The 15,534-nt window shown below is 39.6% G+C and overlaps 1 protein-coding gene and 1 pseudogene across 2 annotated transcripts in view; both read right to left on the reverse strand.

Moving 5' to 3' along the window:
* The window catches only part of EED (embryonic ectoderm development), a 28,494-nt gene extending 13,259 nt beyond the window's left edge, over positions 1 to 15,235 (reverse strand). Inside the window, exons 1-6 of one of the 2 annotated variants that reach the window (XM_006864957.1) lie at positions 14,652 to 15,235; positions 7,461 to 7,613; positions 4,898 to 4,990; positions 2,162 to 2,227; positions 1,262 to 1,387; positions 422 to 503 (exon numbers count right to left, since the gene is read on the reverse strand). In XM_006864957.1, the coding sequence (XP_006865019.1) occupies positions 422 to 503; positions 1,262 to 1,387; positions 2,162 to 2,227; positions 4,898 to 4,990; positions 7,461 to 7,613; positions 14,652 to 14,765 (634 nt within the window). In that variant the 5' untranslated portion in view covers positions 14,766 to 15,235. The remainder of the gene's footprint in view (positions 1 to 421; positions 504 to 1,261; positions 1,388 to 2,161; positions 2,228 to 4,897; positions 4,991 to 7,460; positions 7,614 to 14,651) is intronic. The other variant, XM_006864956.1, reaches the window with a different exon arrangement.
* LOC102840323 lies at positions 11,697 to 12,186 on the reverse strand (annotated as a pseudogene).
* Positions 15,236 to 15,534: the final 299 nt, after the last annotated feature.

The following is a 15,534-nucleotide window of genomic DNA, read 5'->3' on the forward strand; positions in this document are numbered from 1 at the left end:
GACGCAAAAACTAAGTGAGTTGACTTTAGAAGTTTAAGAAATATTTCAGAGTTACTCTGGAGAACTTAGCATTTTTAAGAATTCTATATGAAATTTCTAATAAAACAACCCTTTATACTATACAAACGCAACATAAATACATTTTCAAATACATTCTTTATTACACGATAAACAGTAAAGGTACGTAGTAAGATAATTTACAAACTTCAATATAGTAAATAAGAAAAAAGAGTAGGACATCTAATCCTCAGCACCAATGTTACTTACTTTCAATGTAAGTCATGGTGTATGTCATGGTCCCTATCATTGATACTTGGTTGGGAGATCTTAACAGCCCATGCTTTATACTAATATTTACTATAATTTTTTTTTTATTTCCCAAATAAATAATATTTAATAACAATAAGAAACTATATCTTACCTTTACTTACTGACAGGAGAAGATTTGGATCCCTTGGGTGGAATTTCAGTTCATTGATAGCATTTCCATGGCCAACATAGTGCTAAAATAAATTGAAAACATCTCAAGTTTCATACCCCCTATCTGTTAATACCTTCCTTTTCATAAGTCTTAAATAGTTTCACTGAAAATATAGTGAAACTGATCTACTTCATTCAAAATGAAGTAAAAGAAACGACAAGTGTGAAAGTCAGTAGTATCATTTGCACTTAAAGCCATTTATCAGTTATAAAATAGAGGCTGGCTCCCAACCTTGGCTACACATTAAAATCACCCATCAAACAAAGAGTGGGGGGGAATAAGATGGCAGGAAAAAAAAAAATCCCAACTGCAGATACTCTGATTTGATATATTAGCTGAAGTACAGGCACTGGTTGGTAGTTTTAAAACAACCCCAAGCTGATCCTAATGTGTTACACCAGGGTTAATAAAAGCCAATTTAAAGTGATTTGTAAAAATTTGTAACAACTTTCTAAGCTTCACCTTTCAGTTCATAAAAGGTGTCTTTGATTCTGCTTCCCCCACCCTGAGTTGGATAAAGTGACGGCTGAAGTGGAAAAGTGACTAAAAAGAAAACACTACAAATGATAGGATTTCCCCACTTTTTGTTCTTTAGTTAACCCAATATGACAAATATCTCAAAAAACATTTTTTAATCTAAAGAAAGCAATAAGCTAAGTACAAATCAAATCAGAAATTTTACAGACAATTGATCTCATTGGTTTTAAATTTAACAAGTCTGCACAGGTGTACATTCAAAAGAAGTAGCTCTACTATTTTATAAAAACAAAACCACCTCACCTTTATGCACTGCATTGTTATAGGGTTAATAATCCTAATTATGCCTCTAGATCCAGCCACAGCCAGTAGAGGGTGGCTTGTATTGCTATCGTAGGTCCATGCACAAGTGTAAAAGTTTTCATCAGCCTAAGAAATGCCATGGTTAAGAAATTATAATTTGTTTTTGAAAACTACATGTCAATGATTATAACACTGTAGAAAGAAAATTCCAGAGAAATATTCAAGTTTTTGATATAAAAGTTTTTACTTTATCTTACATGCCTAGACTTACAGAATGTTAAAAAACCTATACAAAATGAACACACAAAACCAGTGCCGCCACTCAGTTTGTACTATCAACCCAAGTTGATCACTGTAACTTCTCTGAAATTATACAATGTTGTTGTTATGTGCCGTGGAGTCGGTTCTGACTCATAGCGACTCTGCATAGGGTTTCCGAGGCTGTAAATCTTTGGAGGATCAGAAAGTTCCATCTTTCTCCCGTGGAACAGCTGGTAGTTTCGAACTCTGACCAAGAGGTTGGCAGCCCGATTCATAACCACTATGCTAACAGAGCTCCTTATATATAATGCTACACAGAGACCAAAACAACAACAACAAAAAGAGAAAGCTTTCACAAGTTACTATTAACATTTTCTATTATTGGATTTCTAACGTTCATCTCTAACTAACCCTCAATGGATTTCTTCTGAAGGAAACCTAGATAGAGAAGGATTAGAACTATTTAAAAGTGAAGACAGACAACTTTAGGGATCTAATCAATTCCAAAAAGCTTCAGTGGACTTGTTGTTGTTGTTAAGTGCCGTCGAGTCGGTTCCGACCCATAGCGACCCTGTACAGGGTTTCCGAGGGTGTATTGAACATCAACTTCAGGATTTTACCATCCCCTCAAAAAGATACATCAGCATCCACGTAAGACTGCAACAACCGGATTTCTCCTTGTGAATGACATTCATATAAGGTAACCTAATGAAGACAAAAAACACATTTTTACTCAAATGAAAATAACATACTCACAAAATATATATAAGAGATGAAGCACTGGCTGACTCCAATTTATTTTAAAAAGTCTAATTTATTACATACTATCCAGAACTTTGCTAACGTAGTGGTTACAAATCGGGCTGCAAACCATAAGTCAGCAAATTCAAGACTACCAGCAGTTCCGCAGAAGATGAGGCTTTCTGTTCCCGTAAGATTTACAGCCTCAGAAACCCTGTACAGGGTTGCTATGAGTCGGATTCGACTCCACAGCACATAACAATCCAGAACATATGAAATACAGTATTAAATTGGTTTATATTTCCAACTTTTAAACTGATACTTCGTTAATATAATCGCATCAATTCTTCAAAATGAATAAAGTTGAAAATATCAAAAGAAAAAAAAATGAAGGGTCTTCAAAAGTATTGGTAAATAAGTACGAATTTGGTAAAATTTTCGCACCAAAATAAATTTCTACTAACTTGTTATAACATGCCTTAATAGGGTCTAGTATGCAGCACTAAGGAAGATAGGACATTAGCTTCAAAAGAGCCCCTATGAGAGTAACATGAATTCTGCTAAACTTGAAGACAAATATCAAATTTATGCTAAAGCTTGGGATGAATGGTGAAATTAGTACTTAATGAAAAATGTTGTTGTTGTAAAGTGCTGTTGAGTCAGTTCTGACCCAAAGTGACCCTGTACAGGGTTTCCGAGGAGCAGCTGGTGAGCTTGAACTGCCGACCTTGCAGTTCAAACGGCTTTGCAGTCCGGGGCATGAACCCACAGCGCCATATAATAATTGATAGTCACGATCCTTTAAATCAGAAAGCCTGGAATACCACAGTAAGATTGTTGTTGTTCAGTGCCGTAGTGTCAGGGGCGGACTCTTAGCGACCCTTGTAAGGGGTTTTCCAAGGAGTGGCTGGTAAATTTGAACCACAACCTTGAAGGAGCTCTGGTAGCGTAGTGTTTACAAATCGGGCTGCTAATCTCACGATCAGCAGTTCGAAACTACCAGCCATTCCACGGGAGAAAGATGAGGCTTTCTGCTCCCATAAAGATTTACAGCCTCAGAAACCCTGTACAGGGTCGCTGAGTTGGAACCAACTCCACGGTACATAACAGCAACAACCCTGAAGTCTAGTGCTTATCCTATTGTACCACACCAGGACTCCACAGTATGATTACTAGAACACAAATTATACTAATTCTAGTAATATAACAGTAATTAGTAAACTGTAATTTTATGTTTATACTGATGTTACAAATGTTAAAAACCTCCAACATCACTTGAAATGACATCACTTTGAATTATTTGTTTTCAGAGAATTTGGGAATTAAACAACTGTAAAAAACCAAAATCAGCTCAATGCCTAGTTGGTTTCAATTCATAGTAACTCTGTATGCAGTTATTATGTGCCCCATCCAGTTGGTTCCGACCCAAAGCGACCCTGATATGGGGTTTCACAGCGCCGCACCAGGACTCCAGTAACCCTGTAAAGAGGCCGTAAATCTTTACAGGAGAAGTTTCATCTTTCTCCCAAGGAGCAGCTGGTGTATTTTAACTGTCGATCTTGCAGTTAGCAGTCCAATATGTAGCCTACAATGCCAACAGGGCTCCTTGTGGGTTAATGCGTCAGACTGCAAAGTCGGTTTGAACCACAAGGTCGGTGGTTCAAGCTCACCAGCTGCTCCTCGGAGACCCTATAGAGCGTCGCTATGGGTTGGAATTGACTTTATGGCACTTAACAACAACACATCACAATCTGTTTTTGCTGAACACACACACATAAAAAGGCTATTATGCCATGTTATCAACTTCAGTGGTGTTTCAATATTCCAGAGTTTCAGTGACTTTGCCAAATAGTAAAAGTATCAGTCATAATTGCCATTAAAACTTTCTTAAAGCGTGTACAGGAAGAAATTATCTAGGGCTGAAATTTCCTTTTTAGAAAACAAATAGACAAATGAAGAACGGTCTATTTTATATGACTCAAAGTTTACAAAAAGTTGATGGGGATCCCTCTAAGGGAGAAAGCTTAACAATATGGGTAATACTTTAAAACACTACAGAACAAAAGAATAACAATAAGAAATGGAAAAGAGAACAAGTAGTATACATTAAAAAATCATGGATATTTCACTAAGAATGTTAGAACAATTAATGAAGAGTCATAAAATTTTACTTAATAAAAATACACTATGGCACACCTCTCACATTCACTCAGATGATCTGAGAACTAGGATGTTAGCTAATAAAGACTTAATGTAATGAAATATATAAATCTTTGCAATACAAACATTCGACCTCTGGTTTAACTACAAAGTAACCATTTAAGTTAAACTGTGCCAACAAGGTTACTTGCAGGATACTTTTGGCTTCCTAAATAAAACAAAAAAGACAAACTGAAATGCTTATTGCCAACAATTAAAACAACACCTTTAACATTTTTTACATCCAGTGAAATTATGAGTTGGAACCAACTCCACTACACTTAAAAACAAGATTAGTTTTAAATTTGATGACTTCTAGAATGCTTCACTAACAAAATAAAAATCATTGTTAAACTGCTGACAAATTACTTGAAAAATCATTTACTTTGCACCTAATAATCAGACTAAATAATACACAGGCCTTTTAGCACTTACCCTGTTGCTTCCTACAGTTGCAAACACTAAAGGATCTCCTTCTTTACTATGCCAGTTAAACTGAACTCCAAATAATGGTTGGTTATGATCTTCCTAGAAAACAACGATGAAATAAAATATTTTATAAATTTTAAAAACAACAGTAAAGCACCACAACTGACCTCCTCCCTTAAACTTTTCCCCAGGATATAAGATATATGAGCTGACTCTTGACACAAAAATGAAAAGATATTTTCTAATCTAGGGCTCATGTTTTAAAATATTGGTATATTATGAAATTTTACAACAATTAATGACAAATCACAAGCTAGCTAATGACTCTTCAAAAAATGTTATTTTTGTTTTTAGTTTTTCAACTGACTGGCACTCACTGAGTAGGCCTAATATTTTTCTTTTAACATGACACTTAGCAGATTCCACTCCAGTTGCTGCTTTCTCTTAATCTTGAAGTAAATTTAAATAACCTTAAATTTGGGTCTTAAAAGAAAAATATCCCAAAGTAACTTCACATAAAACATTGAAGGCTTCCTATGAGATTTTCATAAGCTGAAATGGAGTACAATGAAGCGGCACTTGGCATTAATTTACATGGGAGAAAAATGTGAGCTTTCACAAAGCCAAAAAACAACCTAGTGAACCATACTAAATGATACAAAACCCCTAAAATATAACACTAACATTTAGTATTCACAAATACAGTTCAAAGCAATGGAGGCTTGCTTGATGCTGAGATATGGAGTGGAGTTCCTGGGAAAGATGCTCAGGGTGCACTGACTGCATACCAAACAAACAAAAGATGAAATGCTAGTTTCGCTTTCCACCTTTTTTTTTTTTTTCCGTAAAAACAAAAGTCCTCTTTGGATGTCTTTCAGTTAGTGAAAACAGGTCCTAATGTATGTGTTTTGCAAACGTTGAGTAGTATAAAGCGGGAGGCTATAATGTTGTTAGGTGCTGTCAGTCTGACTCAAAGCAACTCCTAAGTACAATAGATTAAAACAAGGCCTGGTCCTCTGCCATACTTCCAACCATCACTATGTGTGATTCCAAATTATAAAGAGATGTACAAAAACGACTTACTAGTCTGAGGATTTTATTGGCAATCTCCTACCTACTAGAATTTTACAGGAACTTTATATCCACTTTAGGGTATTAAAGTATTAGGTTTTTCACTTTTAAAGCAAACTTTAACTTTTTTATAATTTAAAAAGCTACAGCTTTAGGCTTTTGAAATATAAATGGCAGTTACAAATACTTTCCCGACTTACCACGTAAAGATAGGGGAAAGCTATTAACTTGTCCTATTAACTTGTCTTTAGGCACTATGTCTGGAAAGTACTTTTAACTGCCATTTATATATTTCAAAAGCCTAAAGCTGAGATGAACTTCTCTTTTTGTTTGTAGCTGCTATCAGTAGTTTCCGACTCCAAGCAACACCATGTACAATGGAAGGAAATGCTGTCTGGTCCTGCCCTAGCAGGCTGATCAGACCCTTATGATTCACTGGGCTTGCCGATCGACTTTTTGGAAGCTCCACTAAAACCCGTTCATCAGCTCTTCAGTAAACCACCAAGCCTCCACAGGCAGGTAGGTGGTGGCTGCAGAAGAAGTGTATTTGGCTGAAACTGAATCCAGATCTCATGCCACTGAATGCTTCCCCTTCTCCTTAGATACACTTAGTACCTCAAAGCTAAGTAACATAAAACAGACTACTGAAAAACAAAGAATATCTGTACCAGGAGGCTACACAGACAGGAAATTGTCATATAGCCCCCTACTTCTCATGTTTTCTTGAGACTTATCTAAAAGTATACTTAAATATTAAGAAAAAGTTTTAATTTAAATATGTGTAACTAAGAAAATGTAATGTACATTTTCATTCCGTATAGAAAAACACACCAGGACTTCAAATCTGCTCTTCCCAGTTCAGTCATGACTGATGAATCAAACCTGGAATGGAGTTGGATTTGTAAATGGTGCCCTCCTCCTACAAACTTAAATCTCCCTTTTAGAGGGCAAGGGCAAGGGCAGCATGCATGCTTGCTGCATAGCCATTAAATCCCTTGAAAAGCCCATTCACAAACAGTGGTACCATGCTGGCAATAATCTGGTCTCCCACAGACTCTTGAAAGGGTTCAATGCAGCTCTTCAAGCTGTAATATTTCCCATTCTTGTTATCAATCTGGTATACCTAAATTCCTATCTGTTCCCACTTTACTGTATCAGTTATAATGGAACCAGTCTGAAGTCTTGAAAATGAAAACCAGAAAATATATGTAAACTAAAGCACATGAGTAATTCTATTACAAAGATGATAGAAATACAACTGAAGAAATAGTCCTCAATTCCTTCTTCCTTCAATATAGAATATTCAAAAGTTTTATAAAATGTTTACCTTTTTCTTTGAAAACAATTACAACAGGAAAAGGTTTAAAAGTCCAACAAGCAAAAACAAAAAACAAAAAACCCTCAAAATAATGTAATTTTAAAATATTTTAAACTTCACAGTATCATAAGCATAAAATGTTTGCCACTGATAAATAATTCTGAATTTTTTTGCACATACCTTGAGACTATTTACACATTTGAAAGAATATTTGCATTTTTTTGACTTCCATTTTCCCTTTCCCCAGCTTTTTCTTCCAGGTGCGTTGGCTGTATTTGTAGGTGTATCAGGGCGTTCAGTGTTTGTACCACTTTCTATACTAACAGCATCGTCCTGTAAGAAGTAAATCAGGGAAATTCGATGACATAATTAACACTGTAGTTTTGCTGAATGGTCCTTTAAAAGAGGCAATGAATTGTGCAGGAAATGGAAATTTACTACTCCCTCTAAATAAAGATTAAAAGCAATCTTAAAATTATGTTAAATTTTTGTAGACATTTGACAAATCAGCAAAATTATTCAGAATGTTAAAGAGAATAGTAATACTACCTTGAAATAATGAAGCCACTTTATGCGAAGGGTTATTTAATCTTTACAGTTCTTCATAGCAGACAATGATTGGGTAGTTCAACTGGTTCAAAGCCACCCAGAGGCACCTTGTAAGACAGGTCTGCAGGTATGTCTTCTAATTGTTTCTGGCTCATTGTGATCATATTGATGACAGGAGAACTACCCTACTTAGGGTTTCCAAGGTTGTAATCTTTATGGTACTCCACTGGACTGAGAACCAAACCCACCAGCTGTCCCTAGGAAAACCTCTACGTGGTTGCTATGAGTCAGATTCCACAACTTTTACAGGAGCAGACTGCCATGTCTTTTCTGCCCAGGAGAGGCTGGTGGGCTTGAACTACTGACCTTACTATGGTTAGTCAACAAATGCTTAAACATTCATTTCATACCAGGTTTCCTTTCATTTTAGGAGTCCACCCACTGCCAGTGAGTTAATTCCAACTCGCAGCGGCCTTAACAGGACAGAGTACAACTATTTCTAAGGGTTTCTGAGGCTGGGAATCTTTACAAAAGCAGACTGCTTATTTTTACTTATCTTTCTCCCATGCAATGTCTGGTAGGTTTGAACTTTGAAACTTTTGGTTAGTGCGCCAATGTTTAGCTCATTGTACCACCAGGGCTACAGTGGTTCCAAATCCAATCCACAGGAAGCTTTTTTCATGAATCACCATTAACATCTATTAGAACTATCTAGGACACAATGGGGTCTATCTCCAAATTATTGCTTCCCCAAGCTGGCTTTATATTACAAGGGTTAAAATTTAATTGGCATTCAGAGTCAAATACAAGAACACAGTTTATAAAGACATGGGGAGAGATACCAGGTTAATGGAAACAGAACTACCAAATTGGAAATAACGAAAATGCTGACACATTATGAAAAATATAACCAATGTCACTGAATATGTATTGTTGTGTGCCACTGAGTGGATTGTGACTCATAGCAACCATGTACAGTTTCTGAGGAACAGCTGGTGGGTTTGAACCACTGACCTAGTAGTTCGCAGTCTAGTAGGTATCCTGTAGCCCCATACCAGGTGTCCCACATGTATAGAATACATAGTTATATCTTGTTAAATGCAGTAGAGTTGGTTCCAACACAAAACGACTCTATATAGGGCTTCCAAGGAGCAGTTGGTGAGCTTGAACCACCAACCTTGTAGTTCAAACCAACTTTGCAATCCAGTGCATTAATCCACAAAGCCATACCGCGACTCAGAATATGTGAAATGAGAACTAAATTTGCTGTGTAAACATACTCCAAAAAAGCCCAAGAAAGTTCAAACAAACAAACCTTACTTTGAAATTGACTGGTAAGGGGGAAAGAACAAACTGGATAGGTGGCACACAGCAGATATTTATTAATATTTGAATTCTAGTTTAATAAAATTGAATAGGCCGTTATGAGTCAGAACTGACTATGGCACTAAACAACAGAGGGAAAATGTAAAGTTTTATTTAAAAGTTCATTTTGTATGTTAAAATCACTGTTATCTTTCTCTGTTTCTCTAACATTTCAGTTCTATTACACAGTTAAAATCCAGTGTAGAAAAAAATGTGTTTCAATGAAAAACTATGTATCGCCTTTAGCATATCCTCAGGTTGTTAGATTATAGCCCTCTCATCATCTCTCAGCTATTTTACAACTGTTTTTTCTGGTTACAATTCTTTCTTGTTCTGTAGAGATTCAAATCTTCCTTTCAAAATCCAAAACCCACTGCCCATGAGTCAATTTCAGGCAATTTGCAATCTTATAAAACTGAGAAGTGTACCAAATCAAACGGTTTCAATCTTTTGGTTGGCAGGTCAGTGTCTGACCACACTGTGCCACCAAGTCTCCTTACATTCTTTTGTTGTTGGTGTGGTATTGAGTTGAGTAGGTTCCCACTCATAGCGACCCTGTAGAGGGTTTCTGAGGAGCAGCTGGTGGGTTTGAACTGCCATCCTTGTGGTTCATAAGGATGAGTATCCTAAAGCGCCACACCAGGAAATCATCTACACAATGTGAGGTGTAGAGCAACAGCAAAGGTGGCAGACATGGTGAGGTTGTATTGTTGGGGCGGGGGGGAGAGGGGAGGCAAAGGCGGCAGGACTGAGAGCCTGGGCAGACAGAAGATCGGATCAAAACAGACTAGGCACTTAACAGCAGCAACAAAGAGAAGAATTTGAAATATTAGCTCTGGTAGCCGAGTGGTTACGAATTAGGCTGCGAACTCCAAGGTCAGCAGTTCAAAACTACCAGCTGCTCTGTGGGAGAAAGAGGAGGCTTTCTACTCCCTTAAAGATTTACAGCCTCGGAAACCCTGTTTAGGGTCGCTATGGGTAGGAACCGACTCCAAGGCACATAACAACAATGAAATGTGCAAAGACCTGGATGGAATTAGAAAACCAAAAGGGTAGAAAGAACACACTCAGCATTTCTCATGCAGAAAGAACTGAAGAAGAAATTCAAGCCTTAACTTGGAATATTGAAGGATTCCATGGGCAAAACACTGAATGATGCAGAAAGCATCAAAAAAAGATAGAAGGACTACAGTTACTGTACCAAAAAGAAATGGTCAATGTTCAACAATTTCAAGAAGTCCAAGCAGCACTGAAGGGAGTCCTGGTGTAGTGCTGAGGGGTAATGCGCTGTTCTGCTTCTGTAAAGATTTACTGCCTCAGAAACCTATACTTTGAGTCGGAACCAATTCCATGGTACAATTAAAGCTGTGGTGCTGCACATTAATACTACACAGGGTCGCTATGAGTTGGAATAGATTCAAAGGCACTTAACAATTCACAATCCCCACCCCCACCAAAAAAATCTTAAAACTATAATTTTTATTACCAGAAACTGCTGAACTATTTGAAGTACTTTATTTCCTGACCTAAAAAGTATTAATAATGAAGAAACTGAGATCCAGTGATTAAATTTTTGCAAACCCCTTTGTGACATTTGTTAACCATAAGCTAGCTGAGTATATTTAATGCAGGGAGCAGGGGGGGGAAAAAAAAGTAACTTTAGGTAATTTCCCTTGCTTCCTGGAAGATGAGGGGCCTTTTATCTTCTGTGCAAATGAGCGGTTGGGAGAAACCTGGGCCAGGGCAGAAACCAGGGAGTAATCTGATGTCAGTAGGTCTTACTAGAGGGCAGCAAGGCTCAACCAATTACATTACAATTAGCCAAAGGTTGCTTTTCTGCTCGTCTCTCTTCATTTTTACTAATCCATGTTCAGCCATTTGTCTTTAATAATAAAGTCTCCTTATGTGCATGAAGAATAGCTGATTAAAGCTTATAACTTTAATTTTCTTTGAGCTTTAAGTTTATGCATTTAAAACATGTTTATTCTGAAAAGGATTCCCAGGATTCCCTGGGGGGAGCGTGGCAAAAAAAGAAAAGTGAAAAGTCACTATCCATAAGAAGGAACCCAAAGGCTTAATTAATCCATTCCTTGATGTTCCCGGTAACTTTAAAAAGCACCAAACTATACATTCCTTTCAAATTCAAAGGCCACTCCCCTGTCAATTAAAGTCCATTCTAAATCATGTAGTTAAGTGTCCTCCAGCCTGTTCCTACCCACAGCAACTCCCCATCCCTTATAGGGTTTCCTCCCTTATAGGGTTATGGTTAAAGTGCCGTGGAGCAGGCCACAACTTTTTGAGGGTGTAAATCTTTACAGGAGCAGAAACTTTTTTTCCAGCGAAATTGCTGGTAGTTTCAGATTATCGCTGATGACCACTATGCTACCAGAGCTCCTTAGAGTGACCCTATATATTGGGTTTCTTGCAATTGTACATCTTTAAAAAACAAAAGAAAAACTTTACTGAAAACTTTTTATTGGCCTTTTAGATAGAAACGGAAATTTATTTGCCAGGAAGGATGACCCCAGCATACTTCTGCCAGAACCAAGGCATGGCTTCCTCTTTGCTGATTCTGTGTTTGGCCCCTAGTGCTTTGCAGTCTGGGATGCTGAAACCTGGCCTTCCCAGCACCACACAGACCAAAGTCCAGGCCGTAGATACCAACGTTAGGGTCATATATGATTCCCAGATAGATGTGCTCCTGGATCCCCAAAACAAGGTTCCGGTATCTGAAAAGTTACTAGTACTCCCGCATCCTTAGACCTCGCTCCCTGATTTCCTCTTTTTAGGCTCCATGAACTGTGTGGTGGATAGCAATCTTTTCATTTCTCCTAATGCCAAAGGACCTGACAGTGTATCTAGCTTTGGAGAACACAGGGGTCTGGCTGGTCAGCTGCTCTAACACCTTTCGCTGCCAGAGCCAGTCCTGTCTCCACTCTTCCTCAGGCAGATGTTGAGGCAGTTTGTGGACACGATGTTCCCTCATGGGATTCTCCTTGATCTGCCATGATAGAGAAGAGCTGAAATTGTAGATCTTTAAAGGAACAGACAGCTTTAGCTTTCTCCCTTGTAGCGGTTGATGGGTTTGAACTACCAGTTAGTGGTTAGCAGCCCCAGTTGCCTAACTAACAGAGTCACCAAGGCTCCACATTCCCTTTGTTAAGTGCCGTTGCGTCAGTTCTGACCTACAGAAACTCTGTATAGGGTTCCCGAGGAGTGTTTGGGGAGCCATGTTAAAGTGCCATCTAGTCGGTTCCACCCATAGCGACCTGTATAGGGTTTGTGAGTAGTGGCTTTTGAGCTTGAATCACCAACCTTGTGGTTCAAAACCAACTTTGCAGTCCAGTGCCTAAACCACAGCCGTACCAGGACTCCAGATTCCCTTTAAAGGGCAGCAAAAAAAGAACAGAAGCTTTTCAATTATTTGGCCCCAGATTTTTCCTCTGTAACTAAGTTAATGACACATTTGTTACATTCTGAATGGTTACAAAGTATGTGAAAGCGTCAACTAAATGATCACAAAATAATTAATTAATACTTGCATAGTACCTGGAGTCCTTGTGTGGCACTGTGGGTTAATGCGCCAGACTGCAAAGCCGTTTGAACTACAAGGTTGGTGGTTCAAGCTCACCAGTCACTCCTTGGAAACCCTATACAGTGTCACTGTGGGTCGGAACTGACTCGATGGCACTTTAACAACAACAATATAGTACCTGGAGTCCTTGTGTGGTGCTGTGGGTTAAAAGGTTGGTTTGAACTGCAAGGATCCACCAGCCACTCCTTGGAAACTATATACAGGGTGGCTATGAGTAAGAACTGACTTGATGGCACGAACAACAATAATTTCCCTTAGCATAATGGCCTCCAAGGAGTCCTAGTGTGGCAGTAAGGGTTAATGCGCTAGACTGCAAAGTTGGTTTGAACTGCAGTCAGTGGTTCAAGATCAACAGCAACTACTTGCAAACCCTATACAACAGGTCACTATGGGTCCAACTGATTAGATGGCAGCTCTGGTAGCGTAGTGGTTACGAATCGGGCTGCGAACCTTAAGGTCAGCAGTTCGAAACGACCAGCTGCTCTGTGGGAGAAAGATCAGGCTTTCTACTCCCGTAAAGATTTACACCCTTGGAAACCCTGTATAGGGTCACTATGGGTCGGAACCGACTCGACAGCACTTAACAACAACAACGTTCTCCAAGTTCCTCCATGTTACGAGGTGTTCCCAGATTCACCATTAGTCTTCAATGTTGCATAGTATACCATTGTGTGCACATACGCAATTTAATCAATTCTTCCAATCTCTCTCTCTTTTTTTTTTTTGCTATATAGTGCTTCACTGATCACTGGTGTATATGTATCTATTTCTGTCTGTATCTTATTTCTTGAATGTATTTACTATGTAAAGGGATCCTATGTGTCTAATTTTAAGGAGGTCCCAGTCACCTAGTTTGTCTTCTGCTGTTTGCGTTTGGTAGTGTATTTATGCATGTATCAGAGCCCCTAGACACTTCCTTCTCTGATCACTCAAAGTTCCCACTACATTTCACTTAATCATTATTCACACGCACTTTATTTTTTACATTCATTCTTTAAAAAAAAAAAAAAGAGAAACTTTAGTTGGATTATTAGCAGAGTAAACTTCATTCTTCAGTCTACATTCATTAATACCAATTTAGTTGCTACTGGCAAATACTTTAAACACAAGCTTGGTAAAGTGTTGTGACTAGATGATTGCCTCGATCCATGTTTGTTTTAAAAGCAAAAACAAAAAGTTTGAGTCCAATGCCCAAACCAAGAGCCCACATGTAAACACATTTGAATTTCCCACCCCGTGGCCTGAAATCTTATAGGTCGTCCCGCTTAAGTAACAACTTGCAAAGAAGGAACCATCCCTTATTTCTTCCTCCAAGGTCTTCACATGGCGACCCCAAGCAAAGTTGGGCACATCACATCTCCACAGAGAGGACAAGAGCAAACATAAATCCCCTTAAGAGTTATCCTCCTAAATTGAGGATTTGCTTCCCATCCTAAGATGGGTCTATGAGCAACACGGCCCTAATAAGTCTAACTCCTTTGTAAGTTTTTAAAACTTTTGACCCTGCCTCTTAAACTACAGGAATCTCAGATGCGCACTCTCCCCAAAATGTCCCAAAGGCCTAAGCACTCTCCCATTAAATCATATGCAACAGGATCTTAGCGCAAACCCCCTCAGACTCTCTGCCCACCAAGAAATCACTTAAGTCACTCTCCTTGGGCACGTTTTACTCTGCCATAGGTCCCAGCTTAGTATCTCAAGAGACAAGTTCTATCTTCTCCACGCCCGCGTTTTCTTGAGCAGAGGGTGACACATTTCTCCCCGCCTCCCCAGTTGCCCGCTTACCCCAGCGCTTACAGTTTACAAAGACTTGAAAACTTTCACTCAAGAGTATTGCCCGGACTGCTCAGGTCTACACTCACATTCTCGTCTCCAGAGAGGTCAGGGTTGCTGTTCTCGTCGCTGCTCAGCTTTTGCTTCTTGGCCGCAGGCATGTCTGTTCCCGCCGGCGCAGTCGACACTTCCCTCTCGGACATATTCCTCCGCCTCCCTCCAGGTTCCTGCCGCCTCGGGCGGGGCCTCCGCCACACCGCCGTCAAGCAAGCCCGGCCGGAGCTTGCCGTAAAGCTGGCACTGCCGCCGCCACCCCCACCGCTCCCCCCACTGTCGCAAACCGCGCCCAGCCGCCGAGGCGGGCGTGCGTGTGACCCCGCCACACTGCTGAAAAAGGGGCGCGCTTGCGCGCCCTCCCGTGTGGTTTCCTGACTGCTCCCTTTCCCTACTCCCCTCCTGCCCTTCTCCCGCTGTTCTGCGGCAAATTGCACGGAGAGGTATAATCCGTTGGCTTTCGAGGGCAATATTTCGTAGGTCCCCGTTCCCACTACCGCCTCGAAAAGGAGAGGCGGAACTCAGAGGGATGCTCCCTCACCCCCTTCCTCCTTCCAAAGCCGTTTCATCCGCAATTGGCTCAATCCTACGATCCCCGACCCGCTGCTGGGGCCCGAAAGTATGTGGAATGGCTTAGACCACTAATGTCCCAAAGAACGGGGGGGAAATATGAGAAATCGCCGTTTGCTTTAGCCATGTATGTGCCAGGTATATCATTAATCTTGAACTCAGAGAATAACTGCTTCAGATTATTCATGAACTCAGTCACATCTTAAATTTTGAGTGAGAATAGATACTCCAAAATTTAGGCTGCTTCTTGTTTGCCTCCCCCATCTAGAAATGGAAGTTACCCACTAGGAGACGCGCATGCGCCGGGATGCATTCTCGTCCGTACCCGCCTCTTCTACGCCCCTCCTT

Source organism: Chrysochloris asiatica, unplaced genomic scaffold (genome assembly GCF_000296735.1).
Source record: "Chrysochloris asiatica unplaced genomic scaffold, ChrAsi1.0 scaffold00074, whole genome shotgun sequence".
NCBI classification, from domain to species: Eukaryota; Metazoa; Chordata; class Mammalia; order Afrosoricida; family Chrysochloridae; genus Chrysochloris; species Chrysochloris asiatica.